General features: G+C 43.6%; 1 protein-coding gene across 1 annotated transcript in view; it reads left to right on the top strand.

Annotated features, from left to right (window-relative positions):
* Positions 1-4,413: 4,413 nt before the first annotated feature.
* The window catches only part of SUSD5 (sushi domain containing 5), a 42,417-nt gene continuing 29,140 nt past the window's right edge, over positions 4,414-17,690 (top strand). Inside the window, exons 1-2 of the mRNA XM_006076111.4 lie at positions 4,414-5,145; positions 15,791-15,968. Of these exons, the coding sequence (XP_006076173.4) occupies positions 5,055-5,145; positions 15,791-15,968 (269 nt within the window). The 5' untranslated portion in view covers positions 4,414-5,054. The remainder of the gene's footprint in view (positions 5,146-15,790; positions 15,969-17,690) is intronic.

Below are 17,690 nucleotides of genomic sequence, written 5' to 3'. Positions count from 1 at the left end.
GAACTGGCTTAAAACTCAACATTCAAAAAACTAAGATCGTGGCATCTGGTCTCATCACTTTATGGCCAATAGAAGGGCAAAAAGTGGAAGCAGTGACAGATTTTATTTTCTTGGGCTCCAAAATCACTTAGGTGACTGCAGCCATGAATTTCCTTGGAAGGAAAGCTATGATGAACCTAGACAGTGTCTTAAAAAGCAGAGACATCACTTTGCTGACAAAGGTCCATATAGTCAAAGCTATGATTTTTTCCAATAGTCATGTACGGATGTGAGAGCTGGACCTTAAAGAAGGCTGAGCGCCAAAGAATTGATGGTTTCAAATAGTGATGCTGCAGAAGACTCTTGAGAGTCCCTTAGACACCAAGGAGATCACACCAGTCAATCCTAAAGGAAATTAACCCTAAGTATTCATTGGAAGGGTTGATGCTAAAGCTGAAGCTCCAATACTTTGGTCACCTGATGCAAAGAGCCAACTCATTAGAAAAGACCCTGATGCTAGGAAAGATTGAAGGCAAAAGAAGAGAGCTGCAGAAGATGAGATAGTTAGACAGCATCACCAACTCAGTGGTTTTAAGCAAACTCCAGAAGGATAGTGAAGGACCAGGGAGCCTGCCATGCTGCAGTCCACAGGGTCACAAAAAGTCAGACACAACTTAGCACTGAACAACAATATAACTGAATCTCTTTACTGTACACTTGAAAGTAACACAACATTGTAAATTACCCAGACATTTTTTCTTTTTTTTCCCCTTTTTGGCCTGGACTGGTTGACTACTGGAGTATGAGACTTCAGCTGGTCTCATGAATGAGGCATTTTGAATTAGACGCAGAGTTCCGCTGTTCAGTGGAAATGGTGTGTACAAGAACAGGCCTGGAAGGAACAAATAACTTACTTGAGCAGGTGGCTCAGGCTCCCAGGGCACTTGCTTCTGCTGCTTTGCTATCTCTACCTCAACCCACATCCACGGACTCAGAAGGGGAAACTTTGGGCTTGCTCTACCCTTGAGTGTCCATGGTGTGGCACTAGTCTTCTCTACTCTGGTACAGAAATAAAACAGTAGTAACACAAAAGGACAAATATTGTATGATTCCAGTTACATGAAGGCTCCTAGAACAGTCAAATTCACAGAGACAGAAGGTAGGATAGCAGTGGCCACGAGGGGGCGCAGGAACAGGATTTATTGTTTAATGGGTACAAAGCTTCAGCTGGGGGCAATGAAGGAGTCCTGGAGATGAACAGGAGTGATGGCCACACAACAATGAGAACGTATTTAATGCCCCAGAATTGTATGCTAAAAATGATTAAAGTGGTACATTTCATGTTATATCTATTTCACCACAATGAAAAACACAGTAGCAAAAGAAAATTCTCCCAACGTGCGGGACTTTAGTTTACATGAAAGGAGAGATGACCTTATCCATGGATCTGCACTGGTTTATGCATAATGCCTAAAACAGCTAGTCAGAAAACTGAAAAGGTCAACGCTGAAAAACTGGTGATAAGATGTCAGTACAGACCTCTTGAAATGAACAGCCTGGAAATGTGTACATAGCCTATGGCCCCCGGAGACAGTCAGTGGAGAGGGTGCCCCTGGCAGTCCAGTGGGCACCTTGGAGCACGGAACTTGTTCTCTGCTTCTCAGTTACCTCTGTCTCCAGCCACACCTGTGCTCGTGTAACGCAACCATGCACGTCGGGGCCACGGTGGCAGAGACGGAACCCAGGCAAGAGTGCAATAACACAAGCTTCTCTTCTTCCTTAGATTTGACCTGGTTTCCATCGCTGCTCAGTGTCCAAAATGCCAACAGGCAGAGGCTACAGTGAGTCCCCACATAGCATCGATTCCCTCGCTGGCCCCTCTTATTGGTTATGTGGGAGAAAAGCTTATACTGGATCCCTTTTCTCACAGCGGTTATAGTTATTAATATTCGTCCTCATTGGAATAAATCCTTAATCTCGATATGATTTTGTCTTCTTTGCCTGCCTTGCTTCTTCTAGCACGATATAGTCAACTCAGAATGCCTCATTGATGGCCGTGGAATCACACAGTACATCGTCTATAACCAAGAAGCTGATTCTGCCACAAAGGCAGTAGGGAATGGAGTCATGTTCTCGAGTCCTACTCTACACGCCTCACCCAGAAAGAGATGGCTTGATCAAAAGGTAAGGTCACAGGGTACTAGCTGAGCTAACACTCTGTAGAATGATTAGGGCACCTGCCCAGGATACAGTATATGCCTTAAACCAGTTGCCAATGCATGGTGTCATTTCTTTTATAGACAGAGTACACTAAGAACCAAGGAGTGGAAGTAGGAATGACCTCCCTTCTATTGCATATGATAAATCACCTATCAAAATTCTGCAAATCAGCCCCACAACCTTTAGACTGGTGAATTAGAAGGGTTGGATAGGCAAGGGAGATATATTTCCACCAGGAACACACAGGCGTGTGCCAGTAAATTGGAAACTCAAATTGCTCTCCAACAGACAGAGGAGGTCCCTCTACCGGCTAGTGACTGGTCCTGATTACCAAGGGGGTTGCTGCTACCTGATGGAGGAATGGATGACTATGTCTAGATCCCAGCAATCTGTCCAATAGCAACAGTCAGTGAGAAACCATGGCAAACTAATAAAGGTGGGTCCTCAGCAGGAATGAAGGTTTGGATCTCTTCTACCAGTTAAAAAAAATCATGTTGGCCAAGAGGCTCAGAGGGCAGAAGGGCAATATTGCAATGATTATCAACTGACACCTCTTGGCCAGTTGTGGGATCGAGGACTGTACTATCTACATTTAATGATAAGCATTTACTTTTTTCTCTGCATGTGAGACAGCACTAATGTGTAAATAAGCAATGATGGTGGTTAATATTATTGTTTAGCTCCGAGTGAAAGTCTGATTGAATGGACGTATTCCCAGATCATATAGAAACTGATAGAACTTTGTGTTTCCCGTTTTGTTCCCAATTATGTTCATGCAAATGAAAGGAAAAATAGATGGACCATGCTGGTTGATGTCCAACTGCCTCTCCGGATCCACTCTGCACCCACTCTGCCCGACTCTGCAGGCAGGATTACCTGGGAGGATGACTCCTGAGGACCGCGGCACCAGTGCTCCCTTGCCTTTCAGCTATCAAATGGTTCAGCCACCAGGGGGCATCAGGGGGGATTTGAAGGGTAGAAGGAGAGAGAGATTGGAGTATTTCTTCCCCACTACCAGACCACTGGCGACGATTATGTTCCCCCACCTGTGGTTAACCTCTCTTTTCATGACCACGTTCCTGCTGGGTTTTGATAACACCTCCACCTCCCCTCACACCTTCAGACCTCAAGGTGGCACCGCTTCCTGCTGTTGACAATCCCAAGAGCTTTAACATCCCTTACTGGTTCTCCCAACCCTGCCTACATCTCTGTCTGTGGTCCTTTCATTAAACTCTCTTCTGTTAAACCTACTTGTTTTTTCAGGGCAAGAACTGAACTCATTATTTTTGAAATAGTTGTTATTAAGGTTTAAATAACATGCAACACAATGCACAGAGTTTAAGTGTACAGTGTAGTGACAGAGTACATACACTCGGGTGACCATCATCCGCATCATACAAGATGCTCTCATTTCTTCAGAAGCTCTGTGTGTTCCCACCTCCTCAAAGCGACCACACCATTGTTTTCACCACAGATTAGTCCCGCCCCTTTGTGAACTTCATATAAAAATGGAATCATGCAGGGACTTGCCTGGTGGTCCCCCGTACAGTATGAACTCTTTTGCTAAATTTCACTTATCATATTTTTGAGATTCATCCATGTGATTGAGTGCATCAATATTTACTTCCTCTAACTGATGAAGGGTATTCTATCGCATAAACATGATGCAATTTGTTTTTCTATTCCGTCAATGGATGACATGTGGGTTGCTCCCAGTTTTTAGTTATTGTGACTAAAGCTGCTATGAGATTTGGGTATAAATCTTTTTGTGGACATTCACTTTTTTTTTTTTTTTTTGGATATACACCCAGGAGTGGAATTCTCTTTGGGGAGGTGTATTTTAACTTTATATGAAATAACCAAATAGTTCTCTAAAACAATTGTACCAATTAAATCTTTAGAGCGTGCTCTCTCTCCAAATCAGGCTAGGCCAACACAGGCCTGAATAAAGACAAACTTGAAAATGTCATTCGGATTCGCTAGTAATATCCAATGGACTATTCTAAAAAAACGGTGGTAGGCACAGTTCCTGAAGCAAGCAAAGCGCAGCTCCTCCTACAGGTGCCTCCTGTCCCCTCCCCACCGTTCTCAGCGATCACCAGGCGTCAGAAGGTCCCCTCCAGCCCAGACGTGTGAATTCTCACTCCTCAGCTTACCAGCTAGCTGTTAGAAGATGAACAGTTAAGTAAATTCATTTACACTTACACGTGAATGACTGTCAGGCCTTTTAGGGGAAAAGGAGTCTCGCTAGTCCGTGGTGTCACTCCTCGGAATGAGGCTGGCCAGTTAGTTTTCTTTAAAAAAAAAAAAAAAATTCTTCCACTCTAGGAGGACTCCAGCTGCAAAATCAAGAAGCAGAGGACAGAGTTAGGCATCCGATTTTTCCCGGTCCTCCTGGAGGGGCTAGGCCTCTCAAGACCGCGTCCCCCATTCTCAGAGGGTCCCCAGGCAGGCAGGGATTCCCTGAAGCCGGTGCTCCGGTCTCCCGCCTCCTCAAGCCCTTCCCCTTCGTCCGGGAGGCGCCCTGGGAGCCTGCCGTCCGTCCGGCGCAGCCTCCTTTGGCACCGAGACCTCCAGGTGCCCAGCGCGAAGGCGGAGCCGGGCTGCCGCCGCCTCCCCGGCGCCGCGGACGAGACCCCCGGGAGTTTGGGCCCCCGCGCTGCGGCTCCGGCGTCCCCAGCCTCCCAGGCCCGCCACGCTCCCCCCTCTCTGCGTGAGCGGAGCTAAGCCTGCGACGCGCGAACACAGCGCAGCGCGCGGAGCCGAGGGGCGCGCGCCGGGCAGCTGCGCGGGCAGCGGAATCTCGGCGCGGTCGGAGCCCGCGCTCCAGCTGCGGGCCCACGGACGCCCGCACCATGGCTGCCGAGGGACCCGGCTCCGGCGCCCGGCTCTGGGCTGCGGCGCTGCTCCTTCTTGGCCTGCCGCGCCTCTCCACGCCGGCGAATGGTGAGTGTCCGTGGAGCGTCCACGAGGCGGCGGGCCCCGGGTGGCTCATAGGGTCTCGGTAGGGAAAGCGAAGCTCGCTTGGGCTGCCCCCTGGGACGAGCCCAGAGCACGGCCAGCTGGGGCGAGAACGAGGCGAGTGGCCGTCCTGCCACCCTGCGTCCCCCCTCCCGGCTCTTCGAGTAGCCTCGAGCCGAAACGCGCCCTGGAGTCCCTCAACCACCCCTTCCTGCGGGGCGCGCACCGGAGAAAGCCTGTGCTTTGATCTCACAGCTCTGCCGCTAGCTTTCCAAGATCTTGAAAAGTCTGCAAAATGACATCACGTCTAGGGTGCCTGGAACCTCCGTTGCAGAGATATGATTTCCCACGTCTATTAAATGTGCTCCTAATTGCACCGCCGGTGATTACAAGACTCCCTCGGAGTTTTGGCTTGGTCTAGGAAGAGCTGAAAGATGAGAGGAAATCAGGCGAAAGAGAGAGGAGAATATACTGGGGAGAGACGATGGCACGTGCAAAGGCCCTGTGAGTGGCAGGGAAAATGGGATAAATGATAGAGTGGCTAGAGTGCAAAGTTCAAGGTGAGGCTGTCCTTCCACAAGAAGCTGGAGAAATAGGTAAGAACCAGATTGTTGCAGATTTTCGAGAATTGACCCATCTTTTTGCTCTTTTGTTGAGCCTGAATTCAGGTTTCAATACTTCTCTTAAATTAGCAGAATCACAACCTTAGATCAGCTCAGTTTCAAAAAGCTAATTTAGCTGTTCAATCAAAATCCCTATTGATTTGTGCAGAAGGATATGATGAAAAAGAAGTCATGAGTTCTCACATCCGTGAGGAGTTTCTAGTAAATCAAGCTTGGGACAAGTTAGGTTGATGAAGTAAAAAAAACTCTTGGCTGATTCAGGATGCTTTGCCTATCTTAAAATGTCATCACTATTTAGCCAACAATATTGGGTGAAAGGAGAAGATTTGACAAAAAAGAAGCACAGTGGTTAGGGAAAGGAGAAAGCCTGAGGAAAACCTCCAGGTATTATCTGAGAAGTTATGTCTTAAGTGCCAGATTGTAGGACTCTTTGCTCATAATTAAGGTCAGTGTCTTATTTCTCCATATCCTCAGAGAGAGTGTGTGAGAAAAAAAACAACACTGTTAACTTTGAAAGCTTCTAGTGAACCCTGTTAATTTTTAATTAAGATAAAATTCATGTACAATTTACCATTTTAAAATGCACAATTCAAGTGTTTTTTAATATAGTCCTTATGTTTTACAACCATCACTACTCTCTAATTTCTGAGTATTTTCATCACCCCAAAAGAAATTCCATCCCTATAAGCAGCCAATCCACTCTTAGTTCTTTGGTGTAGTAGTTTTTGGCCGGACATTGAGTCATGAAAAATTAAGCTGATTTTAAAGAATGCAACTAGAATAAATTGGAGCTAGTACTAACTTTTGAACAATGTATACTATTGTACCCATTTTATTTCCTTTTAAAGAAATATCCTGCAATCCATGAGACTTTCATTTCACCCCATTATAACTGCTTAAGTGGAATGCCAGATGGATATGGAGCAATATGGCTTGATTTGGATCATAGAAACTTTAAGACAGAAATATCATCAGACAAGGAGAAAGCACCAAGCCTGGCTGTTGTTTAGTTGCTAAGTTGTGTCCGACTCGCTGCCACCCCATGGACCAAAGCACACCAGGCTCCTCTGTCCTTCCCTATCCCCCTTTTCTTGTTAACACTTGCCAGAAATGCCTCCATTTCTCCCTTTTCTCCTTTCCTTCTCCCTTCTTCCCCAATGGCGAACTATAGGTACCTTTGCTTTCAAGAAACTCCAGTTGCTGAGCTCCAACTTCTATAACAGAGCCATTGAAGAAATTAGAATCTATTTATGAAAGGAATCTTTTCTTTACTAAATCTATGCTTAACTACCACCACTTTTCACACTTAGGGATTTGTGTTCTACGGTGATGGAAGGAGGAAGATGAAATGTGCAGCTAACCTGATGTGTTAGGACATTTGAAGAGAGAATTTGGTGTTATTAAAAATTCCATAGACCTATTAAAAAATAAGTCAAACTCAAATGACATTTAGTTTTCCATTGGACTAATTAGATATGTATCTTATACATAAAAGAGACCTGCTACTGTAATTTTAAAATATTTTTGAAACTGAAAAATATCTTCTCATTAACTGGATGCAAATTAACTGTGTTTGGGTAATGCTTGAAGGAAAAGATCATTAATTCAACAGGTAATTTGAGTGTCTACCTTATGCTAGGTTACTACCCTTGCTGTTGAGGATAGAATGGCAAGGAGAAAAAGTTCCTTGTTATCAGGGAGCTTAAAATCCAATAGGGGAGGGACTTCCCTGGTGGCTAAGACTCCATGCTCCCATTGCAGGGTCCCAGGTTCAATCCCTCGTCGGGGAACTAGATCCCATGTAGTGCAACGAAAGATCCCTCATGTGGCAGCTAAAAGATTCCACATGCTTCAACTAAGCCGTGGCCCGACAAAAGAAAAAAAATCCAGTGGGGGGAAGAGACTCATTAGGCAAATAATTATGTGAACAAAATGTGAAATTGCAGTTCTGATAAAATTAAAGGACAGAAGTACTATGACAGCGTGTATCAGGAGATTTTTTCATTTGGTGTAGGAGGATCTGAAAGATGAGCAAGAACTGACCAGGCAAAGGGGGGAAGAAAAGGGATCTGAACAGAAAATGATGTACAAAGAAACTGTGAGTCACAGAGAAAATGGGACATGTGATAAGAAACAGAGTTCTGGAGTCCAGAGTCCAAGGTGGAAGTAGTTTGTGATGATGCTAGGAGAATTGACATGGGGCCAAGTTTTGTTTCAATCCCCAAACGGAAAGGAAAACATTGAATGGCTTCCAGTAGTAGAGTGACTGATCAGGTTTACATTTTTAGAAGCTCGTCCTGAGAGTAGGAAGAACGGATAGGACCAGGGCAAGACTGGATGTGGAGAGACCATACAGGTGGTATTTCACTTGTCCAGGTGAGAGAGGCTGGGGTTGGAAAGAAGGCTGGGGTGAACAGAAAGGGTCTGGACTGAAGAGAAGAATGTGAGTCATCCATGTCAAGATGGTCTGTGAAGCGACATGTGTAAATGGAATCCTAAGGAAAGATTTTATAGCAAGATGACCTACTTTAGTTTCTCCACATATCCACTGAAGTATAAATACTGAACTAGTTCTAGTACTTTTTTAGTGGATCCCTTAGGATTTTCTACATTCCAAGATTATGTCGTTTGCAGATGTATTTTTCTTTTTTCCAATCTGGATGCTTTTTATTTCATTTTCTTGCCTAATTGCCTTGGAGAGAACTGCCAGTACAATGTTGAATAGACGTGGCAAGAGTGGATAATCCTTGTTGACAAGGATGGTAGCAGAAGGCATTCAGCATTTCACCATCAAGTGTAATGTCAGCTATGGGATTTTTGTAGATGCTTTTATCAGGTTGAAGAAATTCCTCTTCATTCCTAGTTTGTTGAATGCTTTTATCATGAAAAGGTATTGAATTTTTGTCAAGTGCCTTCCTGCATCTATTGAGATGATCATGTAGTTTTTGGCCTTTATTCTATTGATAAATTGTATTACCTTAATTGATTTGGGGGTATAAGTCAACCTTGTATTCCTGGGATAGATCCCACTTAGTCATAGTGTATAATTATTTTTTTTTAATTCTGCTGGACTTACTTTGCTAGTATTTTTGTTGAGGATTTTTGTGTCTATATTTATGAGAGATAATGGCCTATAATTTTCTTTTCTTGTGTCTTTTGTCTGGGTTTGGCATTAGGGCAATGGTGGTCTCATAGATCAAGTTGGGAGGTGTTGCTCTCTGCTATTCTATTTTTTAGTTTTTATATCCTAACCATTTTTTAAATTGAAGTATAGTTAATTTACAGTGTTGTATTAGTTTCAGGTATAGAGCAAAGTGATTCACTTTTCAATAGTCTTTTCCATTATAGGTTATTACAATATACTGAATATAGCTCCTTGTGTTACATAGTAGGTCTTTGTTGTTAATCTCTTTTATATATAGTGGTGCACATGTATTAATCCCAAACTCCTAATTTGTCTCCCCCCTCATCCTTTTTGGTAACCATATAAGTTTGTGTCTGTGAGTCGATTTTTGTTTTGTACATAAGTTCATTTATATCATATTTTTAGATTCCACACGTAAGTGACATCATATGATATTTGTCTCTGTCTGACTCACCTCACTTAGTATGATCAGCTCTAGGTCCATCCGTGTTGCTGCAAATGGTATTATCCTTTTCACAGCTGAGTAATATTAATATTTTCCATCTTTTTGGTCATTCTACTACATTTTGGATGATGCCTTCTGATTTCTTTTTCAAGGATAAGTTCTTTGTTCAAATGTGTCTGATACGCAGTCAAAAACATGTATTACATTTTAAATTTATCATTTTTTATAAACATTTCTAGATTTCCTATTTTGTTCTTTTTCAAGTCAGCTTAGCAACTTTTTATAGCTTCCTATTCTTTGCAGATATTTTCAAATTAGTTATTTCTCTAAATATAGTCATCACCACTGTTTTGTAGTCTGTGCCTGTTAATACCAGTATTGGACTTATTTTTAGGTCAGTGTCTGTTACGTGTCACATCTGTTGCTTCTGACTCACAGTGCCTGGTTTCCTTGAACTCTTTGCTGTGTTTTACTTTGGTGGTCATTGCCTTTGAAAAAGTGTTTGCATGGGATTTCCTGAAGCATAAGATAAAGGTGTTTTTGTTTTTGTTTTCCCCCTTCAGAGAGGAGTTAAAATTGTTCCTATGAGGTGTCTGGATAAATGTTAGTCTTGGGCCACTTTAGGCTACGTCCATGGCTTGAAGTATTCTAAACATCCATTTTTTGTTAGGACTACCGTTCTCAACGAAGGTTAGCATTTGGGTTCCTAGCACCAAGATGACGCCTCCAGCAGTCTTCAGAATGGGGGGAAGGGGATATAGTTTACCCTTGCCCACTCTCATCTTGAGAGTTTAACGTTTCAGACTCTCAGGTTCGTGTGCGCAGTGGCAGTGCTGGAGCAGGGAAGAGAGGTCTGTCAGATTCCTTGCATCATGTGAACCCTTGGCTTTCACTTTTATCTCGGGGTTTGACCATCAAAACCTGTGTCTAATTTCATAGCCCTTTTTTTCCAGATATACAAATGCTACTTATACAAAAGTGTCTTGAGGGTGCATGCTTGCTTCTTCAGGTAGGATTACCAAGATTAATATAGTTATTCAGGTCGTTTTCTGCACACTGGTACCATGTCTGAGGGAACTCCAGTCACCTACAGGTAATGTTTACTGTGAGAAGTTTTTGCATTTCTTTTATTATAGCTTTTGCTTCCAAAGCTGGGAAGATTACTGTGTTTGTGGTAATAATTTTACAGTAGACGACAGCTAAGTTTCTTATTTGATTAAGATCAATATTGAAAAGCAGACATATTACTTTGCCAACAAAGGTCTGTCTAGTCAAGGCTATGGTTTTTCCAGTGGTCATGTATGGATGTGAGAGTTGGACTGTGAAGAAAGCTGAGCACCAAAGAATTGATGCTTTTGAACTGTGGTGTTGGAGAAGACTCTTGAGAGTCCCTTGGACTGCAAGGAGATCCAACCAGTCCATTCTGAAGGAGATCAGCCCTGGGATTTCTTTGGAAGGAATGATGCTAAAGCTGAAACTCCAGTACTTTGGCCACCTCATGTGAAGAGTTGACTCATTGGAAAAGACTCTGATGCTGGGAGGGATTGGGGGCAGGAGGAGAAGGGGACGACAGAGGATGAGATGGCTGGATGGCATCACCGACTCGATGGACGTGAGTCTGAGTGAACTCCGGGAGTTGCTGAGGCCTAGTGTGTTGCAATTCATGGGGTCACAAAGAGTCGGACACGACTGAGCGACTCTACTGAACTGAACTGAACTGAATATTTTATGGTAATTTTGCTGACGGAAGTGAAACGTGACATTTTAGGTGGGCTTTTTCTCCCTGCCTTTACCTTAGATTTGACAGGGTCCCGACTTGGTCCCTTCAAGAGGTTGCTGGGGGCCCCAGCACGCCCTCCTGCACAATGGTTTTCTTGCCTAAAGCTGTCGTTTGCTTTCAGACTCAGCTTTCACCTCTCCCTGAGTTCACATCCTATTCTACCCATCTCCCTATATTTCTTGAGGCTTCTTGCACGTAGATTGATGTAGTGCCAGCAGCCAGGGTGCAAGAGACGAGGCTACTGCTCTCTTGGCCGGTGGGGAGAAATGCAGCAAACACAAGCGCACTCATCATGGGAAGTGATGTTGTCCTGAGACAGGAGGGAAGCAACCTGCTGGTGTGAGGTCACACTCCAGGCCAGGGCAGCAGAGGAAGGCAGAGCTGAGGCTGAATCAGGGCCTTGGACACCAAGTGACCCCACCCAGGGGAGCCTAGGACGCTGAGCTTTAGCATACGTGGTTTGTAAAGGGCCTTTTTATTTATTTTTATTCAGTATTTTGATTTTTATACAATTTTGAAGGTTACTTTCCATTTACAGGTGAGGGATCACACCATCATGGTTTTCTGGGTCGTGAAGATCTTTTTGTACAGTTCTTCTGTGTATTCTTGCCACCCGTTCTTAATATCTTCTGCTTTGTTAGGTCCATACCATTTCTGTCCTTTATTGAGCCCATCTTTGCATGAAATGTTCCCTTGGTATCTCTGATTTCCTTGAGAGATCTCTAGTCTTTCCCATTCTATGGTTTTCCTGTATTTCTCTGCACTGATTACTGAGGAAGGCTTTCTTACCTTTCCTTGCTATTCTTTGGAACTCTGCATTCAGATGGGTATATCTTTCCTTTTCTTCTTTGCCTTTAGCTTCTCTTCTTTTCTCAGCTATTTGTAAGGCCTCCTCAGACAACCATTTTGCCTTTTTGCATTTCTTTTTCTTTTTCTTGGGGATGGTCTTGATCACTGCTTCCTGTACAATGTCATGAACCTCCGTCCATAGTTCTTCAAGCACTCTATCAGATCTAATCCCTTGAATCTGTCACTTCCACTGTATAATCATAAGGGATTTAATTAAGGTCATACCTGAATGATCCAGTGATTTCCCCTACTTTCTTCAATTTAAGTCTGAATTTTGCAATAAGGAGTTCATGATCTGAGTCAGTCAGCTCCTGGTCTTGTTTTTGCTGACTGTATAGAGCTTCTTCATCTTTGGCTAGAAAGAATATAATCAACCTGATTTCAGTATTGACCATCTGGTGATGTCCATGTGTATAGTCATCTCTTGTGTTGTTGGAAGAGGGTGTTTGCTATTATGACCAGTGCATTCTCTTGGCAAAACTCTATTAGACTTTGTCCTGCTTCATTCCATACTCCAAGGCCAAACTTGCCTCTTACTCCAGGTATCTCTAAACTTCCTACTTTTGCATTCCAGTACCCTATAATGAATGCAAAAGTAGGAAGTTTAGAGGTACCTGGAGTAACAGGCAAATTTGGCCTTGGAGTATAGAATGAAGCAGTACCCTATAATGATGGAGAAGGCGATGGCACCCCACTCCAGTACTCTTGCCTGGAAAACCCCATGGATGGAGGAGCCTGGTGGGCTGCAGTCCATGGGGTTGCGAAGAGTTGGACACGACTGAGCGACTTCACTTTCACTTTTCACTTTTCATGCATTGGAGAAGGAAATGGCAACCCACTCCAGTGTTCTTGCCTGGAGAATCCCAGGGACTGGGGAGCCTAGTGGGCTGCCGTCTATGGGGTCACACAGAGTTGGATACGACTGAAGCGACTTAGCAGCACCCTATAATGAAAAGGACATCTCTTTTTGGGTGTTAGTTCTAGAAGGTCTTGTAGGTCTTCATAGTACTGTTCAACTTCAGCTTTTTCAGCATTATTGATCAGGGCATAGACTTGGATTACCATGATATAGAATGGTTTGCCTTGGAAACAAAGAGAGATCATTCTGTCATTTTTGAGACTGCACCCAAGTACTGCGTTTCAGACTCTTTTGTTGACTGTGAGGGCTACTCCATTTCTTCTAAGGGATTCTTGTCCACAGTAGTAGATATAATGGTCATCTGAGTTAAATTCACCCATTCCAGTCCATTTTAGTTCACTGATTCCTAAAATGTCAATGTTCACTCTTGCCATCTCCTGCTTGACCACTTCCAATTTACCCTGATTCGTGGACTTAACTTTCCCGGTTCCTATGCAGTGTTATTCTTTACAGCATCGGACTTTACTTCTGTCACCAGTCACAGCCACAACTGGGCATTGTTTTTGCTTTGGTTCTGTCTCTTCAATCTTTCTGGAGTTATTTCTCCACTGATCTCCAGTAGCATATTGGGCACCTACTGACCTGGGGAGTTCATCTTTCAGTATCATATCTTTTTGCCTGTTCATACTGTTCATGGGGTTCTGAAGGCAAGAATACTGAAGTGGTTTGCACTCCCTTTTCCAGTGGACCACGTTTTGTCAGAAACGTTCTGTCCAGACATCCTGGAATGTGAAGTCAAGTTGGCCTTAGGAAGCACTACTACGAACATAGCTATTGAAGGTGATGGAATTTCAGCTGAGCCATTTCAAATCCTAAAATATGATGCTGTTAAAGTGCTGCACCCAGTATACCAGCAAAGGTAACTCTGCAGTAGCCACAGGACTGGAAAAGGTCAGTTTTCATTCCAATCCCAAAGAACAGCAATGCCAAAGAATGTTCAAACTACTGCACAATTGCACTCATCTCACACACTAGCAAAGTAATCCTCAAAATCCTTCAAGTGAGGCTTCAACAGTATGTGAACCGAGAACTTCCAAGTCTTCAAGCTGGATTTAGAAAATGCAGAGGAAGCAGAGATCAAATTGCCAACATCCATTGGATCATAGAAAAAACAAGAGAGTTGCAGAAAAACATCTACTTCTGCTTTATTGACTACACCAAAGCCTTTGACTGTGTGGATCACAACAAACTGTGGAAAATTCTTCAAGAGATGAATACCAGACCACCTGACCTGCCTCCTGAGAAATCTGTATGCAGGTCAAGAAGCAACAGTTAGAACCAGACATGGAACAACAGACTGGTTCCACATTGGGAAAGGAGAACGTCAAGGCTGTACATTGTCACCTTGCTTATTTCACTTATATGCAGAGTACATCATGTGAAGTGCCAGTCTAGATGAGGCACAAGCTGGAATCAAGATTGCAGGGAGAAATATCAATAACCTCAGATACGCAGAAGACACTACCATTATGGCAGAAAGTGAAGATGAACTAAAGAGCCTCTTGATGAAAGTGAAAGAGGAAAGTGAAAAAGTTGGCTTAAAACTCAACATTCAAAAAATTAAGATCATGGCATTTGATTCCATCACTTCATAGCAAACAAATAGGGAAACAATGGAAACGGTGAGAGACTTTATTTTTCTGGGCTCCAAAATCACTGCAGATGGTGACTGCAGCCATGAAATTAAAAGACACTTGCTCCTTGGAAGAAAAACTATGACCAACCTAGACAGCATATTAAAAAGCAGGGATGTTACTATGCTGACAAAGATCCTCCTAGTCAAAGCTATGGTTTTTCCAGTAGTCACATATGGATGTGAGAGTTGGACTATAAAGAAAAATGAGCACTGAAGAATTGATGCTTGTGAACTGTGGTATTTGAGAAGACTCTTGAGAGTCCCTTGGACTGCAAGGAGATCCAACCAGTCCATCCTAAAGGCGATCAGTCCTGGGTGTTAAGGACTGATGCTGAAGCTGAAACTTCAATACTTTGGCCACCTGATTTGAAGAGCTGACTCATTGCAAAAGACCCTGATGCTGGGAAAGATTGAAGGTGGGAGGAGAAGGGGATGACAGAGGATGAGATGGTTGAGTGGCATCACTGGCTGGATGGACGTGAGTTTGAGCAAACTCCGGGAGTTGGTGATGGACAAGAAGCCTGGAGTGCTGCAGTCCCTTGTCTTGCAGTTACAAAGATTACAAAATACTGGCTATACTCCCTGCGTTGTGCAACACGTGCTTGAGCCTGTCTGACACTCGGTGGTTTGTGCCTCCCCCACCCCCGCATCTCCCCTCGCCCTTCATTCTCCCCACTGCTTTGTTCTCTGTATCTGTGAGTCTGCTTCTTTTTTGTTATATTCACCAGTTTGTTGTATTTTTTAGATTCCACATTTAAGTGATATTGTCTTTGTCTGACATATTTCCCTTACTATAACGCATTTGAAGTCCACCCATGTTGCTCCAAATGGCAAAATTTCGTTCTTTTTTATAGATGAATATTATTCCGTTGTGTATATCTCTCTATCCATTCATTTACTGATATACAGTCAGGATGTTTCCTTGTCTTGGCAAGGAAATTGCCAAGCATTGTAAATAATGCCTCTAAGCATCTTTTTAAATGGAAGATTTGAAGGACTTACCCAGATAAACATGCCAGAGCAGTTAGTTACTTTTTTTTTTTAAGAGTAAAAAATTGTAATTGTCATCGCTTGGCCCCAGGGATGAGCGCATTGAGGTAGTTGCTGTGCTTCAGTCTTTAAGCAAGTGGGAGAGACTGCAGTCCTGACAGGTGTTTGCCCGGGGGGTGTCTGCTGAGGTTAAATTCCCTTGGATCCTGGAATCAGCCTGTGTCCGTGCTTGTCCTCACACAGGGAAGCTCTTCGTGCTAGAGTCTCAGAACGGCTCTCAGGGCCTGGCACTGGAGGCTGCGCGGCTTTCCTGCAGAAGCAGAGGTGCTCACCTGGTGTCTGCAGATGAGCTGCGGAGGGTGGTCCAGGACTGCGCGTTGGCGGTGTGCACCACGGGCTGGCTGGCGGACGGCACCCTAGGGTAAGTCAGGCCAGCTGGGGGCACTCTCCTTCCAACTCCTCCACTACCCCATCAGGGCTGATTGGGTGGCTCAATAACTGTTCTGTTGAGGCACCAGGATAGACAGTGCAGTGGGCTATGGCTTGCAGTATGGTTTTTGTTTTGAGTTCTCATATAAAAACATATCTCTGGAGTTCTGTTGCAGTCTTTTCCCCCTTGCTTTGTTATTTTGAATTGCCTTTTAGGTTACAAAAATAATACATGCTCATAAAAATTTCAGGTAATATATATATATATATAAAGCACAAAGTGAGTTTCTCTCTTCTTTCCTACCTCAGAGTTGATGACCCTTAACTATTTGACATATGTTCTTTATCTCTTTTTCTCTGGGGACGTTCATCTGCATCCATGAGAAAAGAGGAACATGGCATGGAGGTTTTAAAATATAATTACAAATTCTTTCACATTACTCCCATTGAGAAGTGGGGTCAGTGTCCTTTCCCTTTGTATTTTGTTTGTTTTTATATCACTCCTTATTTTTTTGGCCTCACCATGTGACCTGCGGGATCTTCATTCCCCACCCAGGGATCAAGCCCTTGCCTCCTGCAGGAGAGGCACAGGGTCTTAACCACTAGGCTGCCAGGGAAGTCCCAGTGTCCTCTACCTTTGAATGAGGGATAGCATAGCATTGCCATGATGGGTAGAACACAGCAGGAGTGATACTCTGAGGCTAGGTTGGAAAAAGCCACTCTCTGATTTCTGGGGACACTTACTTTTGAGATGCTACCACTGAGAAGTCCTAGGAAGCCCAGGCCACATGGAAATGCCCTGCGTATGTACTCTCACCAATAGCCCCAACTGATTTCCCAGCCACTAGCGAGCATTAACTGCCTCTGGGTGATTCCAACCCCCAGCTATTGAGTGAGCCAGCCCAGCCTTAGAAGAGTCTCCCCAGCTCAGCCTTAGACATTGTATAGCAGAGACAAGCCTTTCCCATCGTGCCCTATCTGAATTCCTGACCCTTGGAATCCTTGTGGAGAAATAATTCTGTGGCTGGCTAGGAGAAAACATCCCATTAGTGCTGCTAACTGCTCTGTTTATTAGTCATAAACAGAGAGGGCAGGAGCCATTCCACTTTTTCCTTCATGCCACAGGAATGTGAGAGAAGAAATGGGCTCCAAGAACTGCTTGACCCTGAAGATGTCTGGCTGGGAAATAGCCATAGAAAACATACACAACCATGCTGATTCACATCCCCAAAGGTGAAGCAGCAATTGAATAAAGAGAAAAAATGAAACAACCTCCAGAACTTTTCAGTGAGTCTGGAATTGTGACTCTCTCTGCCTTGTATTTTACTTCCAAGGTCCTAAATCAACAAAATATGACCAATGATAATACATGTTTCCCTAGTGTAGTTAAGTATGGATACTTTTAATAATTCTGTTACTATCATTGAATCAGACAATCAAGGTATTCAGAGATTCTAAAGAGCCAGCTTGGAACCAGGCTTAGGTCTCCTAGGCATTACAAATAGAAACGAAGTCATTGGAAAGGTTTATCTTCTCTGGGTTTGCTATAATGTGTTAAAACATATTACATAGTGGATCTCTACCTTGCTTAGATGATATTTCTTTATACAGTAAACATGCTTATTTGAAATAGTTACTAAATGACATATTAAAATAGTTTTCCATGTTAATATTTCTGGAACCATGAAGTATCTGACTGTTAGTAGTACATTTC

Source organism: Bubalus bubalis, chromosome 21 (genome assembly GCF_019923935.1).
Source record: "Bubalus bubalis isolate 160015118507 breed Murrah chromosome 21, NDDB_SH_1, whole genome shotgun sequence".
NCBI classification, from domain to species: Eukaryota; Metazoa; Chordata; class Mammalia; order Artiodactyla; family Bovidae; genus Bubalus; species Bubalus bubalis.
This window is presented reverse-complemented; position numbering and strand designations above follow the sequence as displayed.